This window comes from Heloderma suspectum, chromosome 3 (assembly GCF_057233095.1).
Source record: "Heloderma suspectum isolate Gila_16-S chromosome 3, 16-S_ref, whole genome shotgun sequence".
NCBI lineage: Eukaryota > Metazoa > Chordata > Lepidosauria > Squamata > Helodermatidae > Heloderma > Heloderma suspectum.
Window position 1 is genome coordinate 322,919,956 of NC_139460.1, and position 17,004 is coordinate 322,936,959.

The following is a 17,004-nucleotide window of genomic DNA, read 5'->3' on the forward strand; positions in this document are numbered from 1 at the left end:
TATTGCAACCTCGTCTGCAAGGTACTGGCAGGAGGTAGTGTTGCAGTTTGTTCATGGAAATTTTGGCCACAGCTGGCCTTAGGATCTCTATAGCCTACAGTGTGGTTTCCTGTGATTTCTTCCTTTGGCTCCTCCCCTTCCTCCCCCCCATCTCCTCCATTGCTGGGAGCACGTGTGTTTGCACTCTTGCTCCTGTTGGTATAAAGGAACACAAAAATAGACTGAACAAATTCTTTTGAAACTCTACACTATACCTGCATTGTATATGCAAGAATATTTGGGAGTAAAACTCTTTTCTTGGTTTCACTGAAGAAAGGTGTGGTCTCCTTTATTGTTCTAAGGTACCCTGTGTGCATGTGGGACTGGTGAATGCTCATTCTGTTTTGCCTTTTTGTTTTTTCTCTGCTAATTGCCTTTCTAACAGGAGGCATCATTACTAAATATCCCCATCAGGAATAAGGCACTTTGGTCTGTCAACCTCCCTTGCCTGCATTAGCATCTGAGATTCTTCTTAAGCCCTACCACAGGCGGGCCAGAAGGACCAGCTGCAGGTAAAAGAACCCTGTGAAGGAACAGGTTGGGGTAGCCATGGTTACCTGGCTTCCCTGTGTAATGGAAAATCAGAATTCTCTAGGTTGCAACCTAGCAACCTCCCTCAGACAGGAGTGGCTACCCATCACTGATTATCTCTCTCATCACTCCCAGCCAGCAACCTCTTTTAAAGCAGAGGATCCTGCTTTTAAAAGACAGCTGCTTTTTATTGAATGGGCTGATCTGTTGATAAAGGTACATCCCTTGCTGGTTGTTCTGCAACCAATAGAATGTTGCACGTAGTATCTTGAAGAAGGGCCTGCTCAGTGGTGGCACCCACCCTCTGGAAAAACCCTCCCCCATGAAGTCTGGGAAGCAGAAAATGTAGTATGTTTCAAACATCTACTGAAAACAAGCTTGTTTACCCAGGCCTCCTCTGGCTTGTAATCAATTGCAATTAATCATATGCTGTTCCATCTAGAATCATAGAATAGTAGGGTTGGAAGGGGCCTACAAGGCCATCGAGTCCAACCCCCTGCTCAATGCAGGAATCCAAGTCAGGGCATCCCTGACAGATGGCTGTCCAGCCTCATCTTGAAGGCCTCCAGTGTGGGAGAGCCCACCACCTCCCTAAGGAATTGGTTCCATTGTCGTATTGCTCTAACAGTCAGGAAGTTTTTCCTGATGTACAGCCGGAACCTGGCTTCCTGGAACTTGAGCCCATTATTCCGTATCCTGCACTCTGGGATGATTGAGAAGAGATCCTGGCCTTCCTCTCTGTGACAACCTTTCAAGTACTTGAAGAGTGCTATCCTATCTCCCCTCAGTCTTCTCTTCTCAAGGATAAACATGCCCAGGTCTTTCAGTCTCTCCTCAGGGCTTTGTTTCCAGTCCGCTGATCATCTTTGCTGCCCTCCTCTGAACCCTCTCCAGTTTGTCTGCATCCTTCTGAAAGTGTGGTGCCCAGAACTGGACACAGTACTCCAGATGAGGCCTTACCAGTGCTGAGTAGAGGGGAACTAGTACTTCCCGGGATTTGGAAGCGATGCTTCTATGAATGCAGCCCAAAAGAGCATTTGCCTTTTTTGCAGCCACATCACATTGTTGGCTCATATTCAGCTTGTGATCGACAACAATTCCAAGATCCTTCTCGCTTGTCGTGTGGTTGAGCCACGTATCCCCCATCTTGTAACTGTGCATTGGGTTTCTTTTTCCTAGGTGCAGAACTTGGCATCTATCCCTATTAAATGTCATTCTGTTGTTTTCTGCCCAGCCCTCCAGTCTATCCAGATCTACCTGTTCCTCATATTGTTTAGCATTGTTATTGTAATTGGAATGCTTTTTAATAGTGTATTTTAAATGTGATTTGTATTACTGCAGTTGAAATTATTTTTAATAGTGTATTTAAATAAATTTTATAGTGTATTTAAATGTGATCTTTAATATTTATATGTGAACTGCTTAGAGATTTTATAACATTAAAATTTTTATGATACTCTAAAATGGTATATAAGAATTACAAATAAATAGAAAAATGTGCAGTTGTTTATTGAATTTACTGTAAATGGTGCCCAGTTCCACAGAGCTCTTGCGCTGGTGTATAACCCCCGGCCCCCAACTGTAACCGTTCAATAGGGAGGGGCCATGGCTCATTGGCAGAGCCCCTGCTTTGCATGCGGAAGGCCCCAGGTTCGATCAATGTCAACAATACGGGGCTAGGTGGACCCAGGGTCTGACTGGGTCTAAGGCAGCTTCCTACATTCCTAATGCATAGTTTTCCCCCCAGGCAAATTTAGTGGTGAATGACGTTAGTTGGCTGACACAGACACAGGCACACACACCCCGCCAAACTAGAGAGGATTCATCCTGCTCCTTCAGCCTCGCTCCTCACTGAGCATTTTTTTTAATTATTATTATTAAATTTATTAATCGCCCATCTGGCTGGTCACCCAGCCACTCTGGGCGATGTACAGCGTACAATCAAACAGTTTAAACCAATAAAATTCTACAGTAAAAACATTTTCTAAAATACCCTAACCCACCCCAAATGCCTGCCTGAACAACCATGTTTTTAATGCACGACGGAAGCTCATTAAAGAGGGGGCATGGCGGAGTTCCCTAAGGAGGGAGTTCCACAGAGTGGGGGCCACCACAGAAAAGGCCCTCTCCCTCGTCCCCACCAGTCTAGCTGTCCTGGCTGTTGGGACAGAGAGAAGGCCATCCGAGGCTGATCTTGTTAAGCGGCCTGTCTGGTGTTGCTGGAGGCGCTCCTTAAGATAGGCTGGGCCGGAACCATATAGAGTTTTAAAGGTCAAAACTAGGTATTCCCCACCCTCGCCCACTGTAGACCTAAGGTAGAGCAGGGCCCAGTGGAAAAGTTGGCGACTCTAGGAGTGACCTGGCAAATGCTTACTTGTTCTCCAGGACAATTTCTGGCAGCCACAGCATGTCTGGTGGGAGGCGGAGCACACTGATGCCCCCAAATTCATTCTCATTCCATGTCAACCGGTAGTCTGTCCACCCCTGTGGGTAGCCAAGAATACGTGCCATTCAGACTGTCTGCTGCCTACAATGATTGGGCACTCTCTGAGTGGCGAACAATGTGCCCTCCAGCCACGAGGTGACACTACCCAATTTTGCCTCCTCTTGATGCTGTACCTAGCACAGCTATGTAAAGATTAATCCCTACCTTTGCTAATGTAATGACCGCTGTTCCACCCCCTCCCGCCCCTTTACTTCTGTTCTCTGCCTTGTAAGGGACTGTACGTTCCAGTTAGGGCCCACGGTCAAAAACATGGTGGGAAGGAGGCATAAGGCGGCACAGCGTCAGGGCCAGCGCCAAGGGTCGGCATGGTTGGGCACCTGCCGAGAGCCCACGGGGCCCACTGAGAAGAGACCCCCGGAGTGGCTTCCCCTCTTCACCATGGCAACCTGCTTGTTCACCTGCCTCTCCCCCTGGCCCAGGCAGCAGTGGTGGTGAGAAAGGTAACTGCACTGCTGGCATCTAGAAGTTCAATGTGAGAGCGGCCATTTGCCTTTTTTGTTGTTTTTACTGTGTTATGTCTTTATCACTTTTAATATTTTAACTGTTGTATGTATTTTATTGCTGTAAGCCGCCTTGGGAGGCCTTCTGCCCTGAAAGGTGGCCAAGAAATTTTTTAAATTAACTAATTAATAAACTTTGTCCCAGCATTCCTTGCCGCTACCTGGGATTCGAGGTGGTCTTGGGCCACCTTAGCTGCCCAAGAGGCTGGAACCAGCATGAATTACTCTACTCACATGCTCAATCCAGACGTTAGTGGTCAGGATTTCGTCATCCTCTTTCTGTAACAACACACACAAAAGAACCTTCAGACCCAGAACTTCAAGGATAAAGAAACTTTCGGAAGCGGAGTATCAGCTGTCTAGCACACGCGTCATGTTTGACAGGAGCATGATGTGTGGAAATGAGGGATGTCCGTTTTGTTTGAAGGGGCTTTGTTGTTTTGGAGTTAGGGCAACCAGATTCAAAGGCGGAGAGGGAATCTTTTTTTGGCACCCCCGCCCCCACCGCCACTGCTGAATTTACCGTGCTGGCGGCAAAAAATCTGGCGCAAGCAAACACATGCGCAGGGAGCACCGAGCACGTGATGGTTGTGAACAAGCCATGTGCTCCCTGTGCACCTTGTTTGCTTGCAAAATTGCTGTGTGTGCATGTGCGGGGGGGGGGGGAGTTTTGCCACCTTAGGGGCAGCAAATTCAGCAGCAGCAATTTTGGCAGGAGGGGGCTGTGCCCCTGACCCTCAGAAGTGGCCCACCCCTGCTTTAATGGATGCATGCAAGAGGGTTTGGGGGCAGGGGCAGTTTTGTCATGTTGAAAAAAAAACTGGGTAACACACTAGTATATTTTTCTTTAAGAATTCTGAGGGAATATTCTGCACATGTAAAGGAGCGAATTAGGGAGGAGCCACCATTTAGGAGTTACCAAACTGCAGTGTAGAAGAAGGGTGTTTTTTCCTCCCTGTAAGACCCTGAACCCTTGAGACAGGGCTGTTTAACAAAATTCCTGTGTTGCCGGATCCGGATCCAAATTGGAGAAGATTTCTGCAGAGCTGGAGTGAACGGAAGTGTTTTCCTTCTTCAACCAGCAGGAAAAAAAAAATAAAGCTTCAGAGAGAAGTTTTATTTATATCTTTGTTGTGGATTCAAGCTAAAAGACAGAACTTTGGGAGGGCTGTGCTCTGTTTTATTGTTTTGGTGGCTTATGCATTTAAAATTATTATATGTGCATTATTATTGTTTTTAATTAAGATATTAAAATATATGTTAATTGTCCCTGTGCAAAGCCTTTGCTGTGAGGCCTTTTAGAGACTCTGAAGAAAAAAGTGTTACAACCATACCTGCTTTCTTTAAGGGGGCCAATGGCCATGCGGGCAGGGAGTTATGGGGGTTGCAGTCCAACACATCTAGAGGGCAGCAGGTTGGGGAAGGCCGTTTTAGGGGGAAGCATATCCATGTGGTGGGACAGGGAAAGTGCTTCCACCTCAGAACCAGAAGGATGGGGCTCAGTCTGTAGCTTTTCCTGTCCTCCGCACAACACAGAGTTCCCTTATGGGACTCACTGCCACAAGAGGTGGGCTTGGCCACTACCTTAGGATGCCTCTATATGTATCTATCTCTACATCTCTATCTCTATCCAGATCTATATCTTTGGCCCCTGCCAAATGCACTGAGGTGGGTGGGTACGAAGGAGAGGGCCTTTTCCACTGTGGCACCGCTGTTGTGGAAGGAGCTCCCCAGAGAGGCTCGCCTGGCACCTACATTGTAATCTTTTTGGTCCCAGGCATTTTAGTCTTTCCGTTGCTGTTGTTTTTAAATCTGGGATTGTATGTTTAAATGTTTGCACCACTGCAAGTTTTTACTTTGGTTTTAGACTGGAGTTCTAAACTTTTAAAAGTTTTGTGTTATGTCTGTTCGTGCTGTATTTTATGGTTTTAATTGTTGTGAAGTGCCCAGAGAGCTTCAGCTACTGGGAAGTATAGAAATGTAATAACTACGGGTGCAATCCTATGCATGTTTAGGCAAAAACAAGTTCTGCAACTCCCAGCATTCCCCAGCCAGCTATGGGGTTGCAGGTCTTTTTTCTGCCTAAACGTGCATAGGATTGCACCCTAAATAAATAAACAACATGAAAATAAACATTCATCGCTGGCTAACTTCTGCAGTTGAAACAATGACTGTTAAAGGCTCAGTTACAGGGCCAGCTCAAAAGTTGGCAACTCTGTCCAGAAGAGGCAGTCTGAATAGCAAATGCTGGGATCAAACAACTGGGGGAGGCCATGGTGTTCAGACGCCCGGCTTGTGATGACCATTCTTATGTTCTTATATGAAGCTCTTCCTAGAGCAGGAGAAGGCAAACTGGTACCCTCTAGATGTTTTGGACTACAATTCCCATAAGCCCCAGCCAGCATGGTCAGTGAGTATGGGGGGTTGTAGTCCAAAGCACCCATAGGGCTCCAGGTTGCGAATGCCTGTCCTTGGGCAACAACCAGTTGCTGACTAATCCCAAAGGCCTGCAGGTGACCTCACCAGAGACAGCAGGTTGGAGAGGGTCAGCGCCAGGTAGATGGTGACGCTCTCGTCCTTGGAAGTGACGGGCCGCAGGTACTTGTTGTAGCCTTTCTCCTCAAAAAGGTACTTGATGAGCTGCTCCTCCATGTTCACAGCCAGGGTGCCTGGAGGGAGAGGGGGACACGGGTGGCTGAGCTGGCCGGCTTGATCTTTGTAGAAGATCGTCTCTGGAAGTCAGCCAAAGAGCTTGATGCATGTAAGCAACTGGTGGAGTGCCTGTGCTGAAAAATGCAATCACCTGGCGAGGGCAGCACAGAGAGCGTGCCGCCAGTGCAAAGCAGGGCAGCAAGGCCCCTGCGTGCCTTTCAGAAGTCTCGCAGAAGATGGGATTGGGGATGGGTTAGCTAGTGATGTAGGGGCGAGAGGAACCGCCCCTGGCCTTTAATTTTTTTGTTGTTTTAAAAAAAATATTATTACATTTATATCCCACTTGCAAGGAACCTGAGGTGGCTTACATGGTCCTTCTCCTCTCCATTTTATCCTCCCAACAATTCTGTAAGTCAGTGAAGAAGGTGAGGCTGAGAGACAGTGGCTGACCCAAAGTCCCCCAGTGAACTTCATGGCCGAGTGGGGACTCGAACCCGGATCTCCCAAGTCCCGGCCCAACACTCTAACCACTACACCACACCGGCTCTCAGTATTCACACCGAAGTCTGATTTAAGCCCAAACCGATATAAACCCCCCATGAAGAACGGCTTTATTTCGGGGGACCTAGGCAGTAACATCCATCTGTCCAAAGGAATTAAGCAAAGCAGTGAGGTATTGCTACCCCTGAAGGGCTGTTCTGCACCATAGGATGAGCATGGGATTTCTGCTTTCCACCGCAAGTTGTAATGTGAAAAAATGAAAATAAAAGAAAAAAGGCATTCTCTCCCCAGTGGAATAGTATGAGCTCTACCTGCATCTACATGACTTTTCCAGAAATTGTTAACATCCTTTACAAAGGGTGGCCACTTGTGAGGGAACGACCACCAAACCACCGTATAGGGTGGCCACTCACGCTTCGCTATAAAAGAGGAAATGCATCACCCCCAATTTCTCTGATTTCAAGGATTGCTGTGCTTGTAGTTAGCCCCAGTGAAATAACTGTGCATTATCCCCCTAAGCCCAGCCCAGCCTCTAATCTTCAACCTCCCTCAGACTAGGAGAACCTCTGCTGCAGGCCTGTATTTCTGACCCCTGCCAAGGAACTGCCAAGGGCCCTGCTTAATAAATCCAGTATGTTATTGACACTGATGGGGAGCCCAAATGAAGGGTCAAGGTTCAACACTGAACACATGCATGGTGTCCGAAGCAGAAAGACTTCCGTACAGAGCAGTGCAACACAAATGGGAGTTCAGGGGCTTTCTGTTCCTGCACATCAGATGTGCATAATGCCAGCGTGGTGTAGTGGCAAGAGTGTTGGACTGGGAGATCCGGGTTCTTGTCCCCACTCAGCCATGGAAGCTCACTGGATGACTTTGGGCCAGTTACAGACTCTCCGCCCAGCCTACCTCACAGGGTGGTTGTTGTGAGGATAAAGTAGAGAGGAGGAGGATAATGTATGCCACCTTGGGTTCGTTAAGGAGGAAAAAAGGCGGGATATAAATGCAATAAACAAATAAATTCACCACAGTGCCAGTCTGCATAACAGATAGTGACCATGCAGGCTGAGGAGTTGGCACAACTGGCTTCCTGTGTTCACTGTGGGAGGTGGGGAGGCAGGGTCTAGAGCACAGGTGGGCAACTTGTGGCCATTGGAGGCTGGTGGTTCCAATGTCAGTGGCGTGGTGAATCCACTCTGGGTTTCAGTCAGAACTCTCAAGGAGCTCTCCAGCCTGCACCTTGGAGAGCTCCTTGAGAGTTCTGACTGAAACCCGGAACGGATTCACTGCCCCACTCACAGCGGAGTCACCAGCCTCCACTGCTTGCAGGCCTCTAGAAGTTTTGGCCTACAACTGCTGCTTCCCCTGGCTGCCCCTTCCCCGGCCACCCCCTTTTGCCCGATCATTTGGTGGTTTCCCGGCCTTTGTGCAGTTTCCTCTTTCCAAAGGCTGAGTTACTGTCAGTAAGAGCTTTAAGCTACGATATGCTGGGATTTTTGGCTCCACCCCTTTTGCCTTTGGCCCTGCCCACCACCGGAATGCGGCCCCAGAGAACTTATCTGAAATGGAATGTGGCCCTTGGGCTGAAAGAGTTTCGACCCGCCTGCTCTAGGGCATGGATGGGCAACCTGGGGCCCTCCAGATGTTTTGGACAGCCACTCCCATAACCCCCAATGGTCAGGGATTATGGGAGTTGTAGTCCATGACTTCTGGAAGGCACCAGGTTGCCTACCTCTGGCCCAGGGGAAATGTGTCCGACTTTCCACGAGATGCTTCCACCCTCCCAGGTGTGTGCTGGCCCACCAGTCCCTCTTGTCCAGCTGCTTCTCCTTGAAACCTGCTGCCATTTGTTAAGAGACTATCAGGGTTATTTAAATGGGCCATAAAGTGAAGTGGGGGTTGAGGGGGTGCTTAAAAAGACCCATTACTAGGGACTGGAGGACACATTTTGTTGGCCCTGGTGAGATGAGGTGGGGTGGGGAGTGGAGTGAAGGAAAAATAGGCCTCGCTGTCACTGAGGTGGTCAACCTGATTCCAGGCTATCCCACTTCAAAGGGCCAGCAGGGGTTCCCTTGACTGAAAGGTCCTTCGTACAAAATGGATCCTCCACACAGAAAACTAGCACATCAAGGAGAGAAGGATCGAGCCTACCCCTCTCCCTGACACCTTAGATTTCTGTGTGCAGGGAAGTGTTTGTTGGTGGGGGGGGGGTTTCCCTGTACAAAGGAGCAGACAGTCCTTATCAAGCTCCCATCAGAATGTTGCCCCCACGTTGCAGATGAGGGCTGTTGTATAGGTAGAGCGAATGACTGTAAGAATCAGCGGGCCTCCAACACAACTGTTCTTTATGTATCACACACAGAAGCGAAGAACTTAGCAGAAGCTTGACCCACTGCTAATACTCCCAGCTCTACAGGAGTTGCCGAGGTTCAAAACAATAAGCCACAGTACTATCCCCCCCACCCCCAGGACGCATGAAAGGGGCCAAAGTAGCAGTGGGAATTTGTAGCTGCTCTAAAGCTGGCTAGTGTTTTTTCTCTGGGGGTGGGCGGGGTGCGGTTTGAACCTGGGCACAGCTCAGTTTCTCAGCCAGCATGCCAAAGAGTGCCGTACTACATCTGCCTTCCCCAACGTGGTGCCCCCCAGCAGCTGAGTTGGACTACAAGTCCCATCAACCCCCAGCCAGCAGGGGGTTATGTGAGGTCAGACTATTTGTCTGTCTTGTCTAGTATGCCTCCTCTGGCCGGCGCTGGCTCCCCCCAGGGCCTGAGGCCTGCTTCCCATCCCCTGCTACCAAGCTGCCACCACTTTTCGACATGGAGACGGAAAAGGTGTGCTCTTCCGTGGAGATGTGGTCTCTCCCCTGTAAGGGCTTAATCTGAGCCAGGGTTTAATTCCCAGACTTAGTCCCCGCAACCTAGTGCCGGCTCTAGTTTTTAAGGATCCTTGGGCAAGACACCCTCCATGCCCCCCCTGTGAGCCCCCCTTCTCACCGCCATGGCCACAGCTGCCCTTGCCCCTCCTCCTCTTCCTCATCGTTGCGCCCGCTTGCTTGCTCGACCGGCAGAGAGCCAGGGAGCACGCAGGCCGGGGCGTCTACTCCGACTCCTCCTCGCCACAGACAAACCAGCAGACTGGAATGCTGAAGTGGACAAGCAGCTCCAGGGGGCCCTTGTCAGTGGGGCCCTGCTGGGGTGTGGGCCCTCGCCAGGCGCCCCACCGTGCCTGCCCTTGACACCAGCCCTGAGGGGAAGGCAGCCCTGGCGGCAGCTGCGAGCACTCTGGAGGCCCCAGAAGAGCAGGTCTCCATGCTGCGGAAGGAACTGTCAATCCTATCATCCTTGCTGCAAAAAGGATGGATGAGCAAGAGGATGAGCAAGCAGGCTGCAAGGGTGTGAAGAAGCCACTCCACAGGGCCCTTGTCAGTGGGCCCCTGTTGGGGTGTGGGCCCTCGCCAGGCGCCCCACAGTGCCTGCCCTTGACGCCAGCCCTGGTCTCCCCCACCCACCCAGCGCCTGAGCTCCACCCTGGACCATGAAAAGTGAGAAGAAAGAGTCCTTCTGAGCACAAGCACGGTGGCTGCTGCCCACCCCCTTCACCACCATCCCATAATAAGTATAGTGCCATGTTTGTGGATATGCCTGCCTTCCAGGTGGGTATGTAGTTCAGCACTTCTTAACCGTTCACCGGCCGCTTACCCAAATCTTTCTGCTTCTGAAACTGGCTTCCTGCAGGCAGCAGCTGCCGGGTGTTCTCCCATTAGGCCCCAGCAGGTGTTGGGTGGGGGAGTGGGGTGTTGCGATGCATCCTTACCTGGCAGGGTCAAGGCCCAGAGCAGAGGGAGCCACAGTGTCCTCTGATCCATGCTGGCACCTGGGTTGCCTGCAGAGCGTCCCCTCTGCTGCCTCCGTGTGTGTCTGCTGAAAGGGACAGAAGTCCGAGCCGGAACTGGGACTTGGGAATGTGGATGGACAGGGGCAGCTGCGAGGCTGGCGGCGGGGCGGGGGGAGAAAATAGCAGCCAGACCGGGGAACAAGCGGCAGCAATTCTATCCCTTCCTTCCCCCTCTGAGCCAAGAGAGGGAAGTCTGGCTTTGGGGGCACGAAGGGCAAGGTGCCAGCGGAGCTTGAGCTGCGGTGCACAAGTGGCTCTGCCAGGGGGGCGAGCCATGTGGCAAAGCGCACTGTTTCCCTGGCCCCTTGGTACACCGGCTGGTGGAAGGGCAGGTGGAATGAATGGGGATGCAGGGATACCTTTAGTGGCAGAAGTGGCAGCAATCAACAAGAAGGAAGCAGACCACAGAAACATTCCTGAGCCAGACCAGGGATCTGTCTAGCCCGGTATGGTTGACACTGACGGGCAGCAGGGTTTCAGGCAGGATTCTTTCCTAGCCCTGCCTGGAGATGCCAGGGATCGAACTGGGACCGTCTGCATTCAAAGCAGCTGCTCTCCTGCTGCGCTATGGCCCCTTTGTCAAGGCTGGGACAGAGGAGGTGGGCTTGTACCAGGTCTGATTATTTGCCACAGCACTCTCTTTCCCAGCCTGGTGCCCTCCAGATGGCTCGGAATGCGACTCCCATCATCCCCCAGCCAGCAGAGCTGGCTGGGGGATGATGGGAGTCACATTCTGAGCCATCTGGAGACTGGTCTTCCCTAGCTGGCAACATCTCCATCCAGGGTCTCCAGCCGAGTGGAGTCTGCTCCCTTTTTTAACCCAGAGAGGCCGGGGTATTGGATCTGGGATCTTCTGTGTGCAAAGTATGGACCGAGCTGCTGCCTCTCCCACAAGCCTCCCCTGCCCCCCCCCGAATCCGAGCCAAGGGGTGAAGGGCAGTGCTTCCCCATCCCCACAAAAGGTGATACAGTTTGAAGACTTGTTATCAAAAAAATGTCCGAGCGGGAGCTTCTTTGGGGGATTCCGTCCCTCTCCCTTCTGTTCTTTCAGATCGAGGTGGATTCCCCCAGAAAAGCACAGATACTGATGGCCATCCCGCTGGTTTCCACACTTTGGTGCAGAACAATGAAACAGGCCAACTGTCCACACGCCCAAACTACCAATCCCTTCATTTTGTTTTTCAAGGTTACGTTCGCTTAGATTTCTAAGAGTCTCAATGAATGCTACTGTTTTTTGTCTGTTTGCAATTTAGTTTTTGATTGAATGGAATCCGCAATAAGTGTTGCAGCATGGAGAATTCCCTGTTCGGCATTACACCATTCCATTCTATTTCCCACACACGCATTTTTCTGTCCCCCCTTCCCACAACAATCAGTCAGCATACTGTGGCCCCTGAACATATTTAATCCTCTTTGGGCTGTTTTGGGGTTCCCCCCTTTAGGGTTCCCGCCGCCCAAGATATAAGAACATAGGAAGAACATAGGACAGCTATGTGGATGGCTTGAAAAGGGGATTGGACAAATTCCTGGACGAGAAGGCTATCAATGGCGGCTAGTCCTGATGGCTATATGCTACCTCCACTATCAGAGGCAATAGGCCTATGTACCAATTGCTGAGGAAGATGGGTGGGAGGGTGCTGTTTCACTCATGTCCTGCTTGTGGGCTTCCCATGCGCAGCTGGTTGGCCACTGTGTGAACAGAAAGCTGGACTAGATGGACCCTGGCTCTGATCCAGCAGGGCATTTCTTATGTTCTTATGATAATGGCAGCTGCCTTCTACTGAGTCAAACCCCTGGTCTATCTAACCCAGTATTGTCGACACTGGCTGGCAGCAATGGCTCTCCAGAGTTTCAGGCAGGAATATATCCAGCCCTAACTGGAGATATCAGAGACTGAACCTGGGACCTTCTGCATTCACAGCGGGTGCTGTACCTCTGAGCTACAGGCCCTCCCTACTTGATACTTCTGCCAACCTCGGTGTTCCCCCAAACCACCCAAGACCTCCTTCTTGTGAATGGGTGATATTGTTTTGGCCTACATAGGCAATGACACTCACCACTTGAATATCAAAAATAGAGGAATAGATACATCCAAGACTGGTCCTTTAATCCTTGCTCAGAATCTTGACAAGCCCCCCCTGCCCTAGCAGTGAAATCTGACAAGAAAGACCTGCTTTGAAGAAAAAGCTAAGTCTAAATAAACTACAACTTTGGATCATCACGTTTCTTTGGTTAGTTGTCTCATTCCAAGAATATTTATACAGAGCAGCACCCCACTCCATGCCACCACATCCTCGTTTTTCATGTCTCTTTGTTATTCCCATAATTACGTAAATGTATGAGCTGTATAGGAGCTATAGAGCTCCTTTGGAGTTCCAACTGGTTCTGACTGACACCTGAAGTGGATTCACTGCTCCTCTGACATCGGAGCCACCAGCCTGCACTGGTGGACATTCACCCTGAAATCTCCCTCGGAGGCAAAACCCCGGAAACCTCAAGTCAGATTTGGCAGTACCCTGGCAACTCCAGGAGGAAAACCCCCCAGCTCCCACAATCTGCTGGCCATTCAGCAGGAGCTAGCAAGCAAGGACCTGCCTGGCTTAGAAACGCTGCTCTCCGGGGTGGGAGCAGGGTCACCCTTGCTGGCGGTGCCAGCTCGGAGCGCATGGACTTATTGCCGTCAAGCTGAGCAGCTGCAGCATTGCTGGAGCGGCTCCATCCGCCCTGCGTGGCGCGCGCCCAGGCTGCCCCATCCATCAAAGCTCCCCTGACAGTTGCTTCCTGTCCCAGTGGAAATGATCTTCAGGCGACAGGTTATGCGACTGCACAGCTGCTGCCGGGGGCCGCCCTGCCTTTGAGCGGGGGCAGACAAAGAAGGCAGTGCCAGGACAATGGGCAAGTCAGGCGTGGCCTGGTCTCGACCGGCTTACGTTCATTAAAACGGCTCGGGGGGGGGGGGGGGTTGAAGCCTGGTACACAGTGGTGCTGGAATGGTGTTGTGCTGTGTCTGAGTAAAACACTAGTGAACAAACCCGGCTTCGCACGGGTTGGAATAGCCCGGAATTTGACACAGCACAGCCTTCAAGCAAACTTACACAGCTTCAGAGTTGGACACATGACGCCTGTCTGAGTGAAGCCATGAAAGCTCACTTCCCCTAGGCACGGCCCCTGCTATGGTGTACCCCTATAGCTCCTGGAAGGGGTGAGGCTGTGTGTCCACTCCATTCCCTTGAGGGGGTGGCTGCCCCACAGCAGGAGGGAGGACAAATTCTGTCCTTTGGCCTGCTAATCTCCCCTGGCTTCAAACTGTGTGCTATGTGCATGTTAGGGAAGTCTGTCCCTAGTGGCTGAACACGTTATTGCAGGCTTCAAATGCTGGGTCATGTTAACATTAATTAGTGTTAATTAATGCACTTTAAAAACAAAATAACCCCGAGGAGAACACCCCTACAACTCCCTTAATTTCCTTGCCAATTCATTCATTCATGCTGATGAATGGACAGATGGACAGACACACATCCTCTTTTATTATTATAGGTGACCATCACTCTAAGCTGTTGTAGGCCTGGAGTATCTGAGGGGAGGTATGATAGAGCTCTTCAAGTACTTGAAAGGTTGTCACAGAGAGGAAGGCCAGGCTCTCTTCTGGATCATCCCAGAGTGCAGGACACAGAATAATGGGCTCAAGTTGCAGGAAGCCAGATTCCAACTGAACATCAGGAAAAACCTCCTGACTGTTAGAGCAATACGGCAATGGAGCCAATTCCCTAGGGCGGCGGTGGGCTCTCCCACACTGGAGGCATTCAAGAGGAGGCTGGACAGCCACCTGTCAGGGATGCTGTGACTTGGATTCCTGCACTGAGCAGGGGGTTGGACTCGATGGTCTTGCAGGCCCCTTCCAACCCTCCTATTCTATGACTCTATGATTTTAGGCTGGTGTAAAGATGTTAATTGTCTAGGCCCCTCATACAATTCCATGTTAGAGGCACAATAAAAAGCCTTGTCTGGAAGCACCCCACATTTCAGAGCAAGGAACTAGTCGAAGGGCATTTCCACACAACACGGGCTCTCATTTCAGTCAGTTTTGTAATGTGAATGTAAACCTCAATTGGCTAGAATGCTCACTTGCATGCCAAATGCCTCTCCTTTTGCACGAGGTTCCCAGCCCCAAGGAGAATCTGTTTATTACGTTTATATCCCACCTTTACTCGGAAGAGCACAAGGTGGAAAACACAATAATTACTTCTAGGGATGTACGGACTGCGTAAAATCTGTTCCGTCTTGTGTTTCGTGGATTGTCAGGCACCTTTTGTTCTGTTGTCCGCTCACAGACAGATGCAATTTTTTCATCATGTGGAAAAATACGCAATTATGTAAGAGGTTTCATAAGAATTTACATAATTTACCTTAGTACGTAACATTTCGCGTATTGTCCCCCATTCCATTCAACTTTTCCACAGCAGAAACTTCCATATTTTCCTATGAATAAATATGTGTAAGTTTTGGGAAAGTAAAAAAAAAATAAATCTGGAAGTCCATGGACTCCACGCAGCCGGAGGGGGTCGCTCCGCAGCGGATTTCACAGGTCGGATTCTTAGAAATCCAAGCTCATTTTAGTCTGTCTAAAATTTCTCCAGCATCCATAGTTACCTCCCCACAACCCCATTTTTATCCTCACAACCATGCGGTGAGGTCCACACACAGGCATCGCATCTACACATACACATCCCCCGCTGGATGGAGGCAGTGCTGGGCCATTTCTTGGAGTAGGAGCCTTGAGGCCGCTTTAAGGGATGGGATTCCCCCCTATAACCAAAGCACCTGTTCTGTGCTCTGTGTGTGTGTTTGTGTGTGTGTACAGGGCATTAAACATACTCACCCTCCCGCCTTACTTCTAACAGGTGAAGAAGCCTTTCCGGTCACCATGTTCTGACTACTTGGAGAGTTTTGAAAGAAATTTCTGCGATCATACTTGCCACAAAATATAGTTTTATTGATTTACACAAATAAAATAAAATAAACCTTTCTTTGTACAAATAAATATTTCCCATGATATTTACATGCATGACCTTAACACACCCACCCAACAGGACCTGCAGACACATTCCTAGACGGTGGAATTCCTACCCGATAGTCAAAACTAAAAGCCATCCTGGAATGGCGGGGAGGAGAAATGCTAGAGGAGAAAGTTGGGCTGGGGACTGAATCAGCCTGCACAGCTCCACACTGTGTGATGGCACTGGATACGAAGAGGGGTTGCTGCCGGTGGAGGCTGGTGGCTCCAGTGTTAGTGGGGCGGTGAGTCCACGCCGGGTTTCAGTCAGAACCAGGCAAAACTCTAAAGGAACTATCCAGTGTGAAGCTTAACCCTCCCCCTGCGGAGCACCTTGGATAGCTCCTTTAGAGTTCCGGCTGGTTCTGACTGAAACCCAGAGTGAATCCCCTGCCCCACTAACATTGGAGCCACCAACCTCCACTGGCCGCTACACTTCAGACCCAACTGAGAGAGGTGGCATCTTGTGGTTGCTTGGCAACTGCAGTTAGGTTCCTAAGTCTGATGGAGATGAGGTTGCTAAGCGACAGCAATATGCTCCCTGTGCCATCCACACCCAATAAATTGCTGGTCGAACTGCAGGGCAATTTTATTTCCCCAAAATAAGGAGGGAGGGACCAACAGCAGCTTGGGCCTGTGGCTGATCACTGTAGTCCACCCACCCCGATGAGAGGGACCGTGAAGGATGTTATATATTAGTATGTTTCCCCAAGCAACACTCTACTGAGGCTGGTCAGAGACCCTCACGCCTGGCAAGTCCCCATGGAGAGAACTCACCATACCACAGTTGTCTAGAAACTCTTAAGAATGGGCTAAGGGCATGGAAGGGACTTGAAAAACCATTTGAAAATAATCCTCACACCTCTGTGTGGCTTGGAAAGCAGTGTGGTGTATTGGTTAGAGTTGGATTAGGGCTGGTGAGGCTTGGGTTCAAATCCCAACTTGGTCACAAACCTCACAGGGGTAATCTTGGGCCAATTGTTTTCCCACAGCCTAACCTACCTCACAGGGTTGTGGGGAGGATAAAATGAGGAATGGCTGGGGAACAAGTGCCCTGAGGCAGGAGGTGTTTATCCTTCTTGGTCCGGCCTCATACCAGTGATCAAGGGCTCCACGATAAGGCACGGCCACCAGCCCACCAGAGGAAAAGGCAGACAGGCACGGGCTGGGGGGCGGAGGAGGTGCTGCAGGACAGATGCCGGAAGAGCGAGGGGAAAAGGCCACGGCTCCCCACACATCAGCCATTTTGAAGAACAGCACATCCCAGGGCAGCCTGCCCCAACCTGGGACCCTTCAGGAGTTTTAGACTAGAGTCCCCTTCATCCCTGAGT

The 17,004-nt window shown here is 50.4% G+C and overlaps 1 protein-coding gene across 1 annotated transcript in view; it reads right to left on the bottom strand.

The window, feature by feature from the left end:
* Positions 1–10,603, bottom strand: part of CHRND (cholinergic receptor nicotinic delta subunit) — a 29,823-nt gene extending 19,220 nt beyond the window's left edge. Inside the window, exons 1-4 of the mRNA XM_084842100.1 lie at positions 10,540–10,603; positions 6,100–6,245; positions 3,811–3,855; positions 2,945–3,054 (exon numbers count right to left, since the gene is read on the bottom strand). Of these exons, the coding sequence (XP_084698226.1) occupies positions 2,945–3,054; positions 3,811–3,855; positions 6,100–6,245; positions 10,540–10,591 (353 nt within the window). The 5' untranslated portion in view covers positions 10,592–10,603. The remainder of the gene's footprint in view (positions 1–2,944; positions 3,055–3,810; positions 3,856–6,099; positions 6,246–10,539) is intronic.
* Between the last annotated feature and the right edge of the window lie 6,401 nt (positions 10,604–17,004).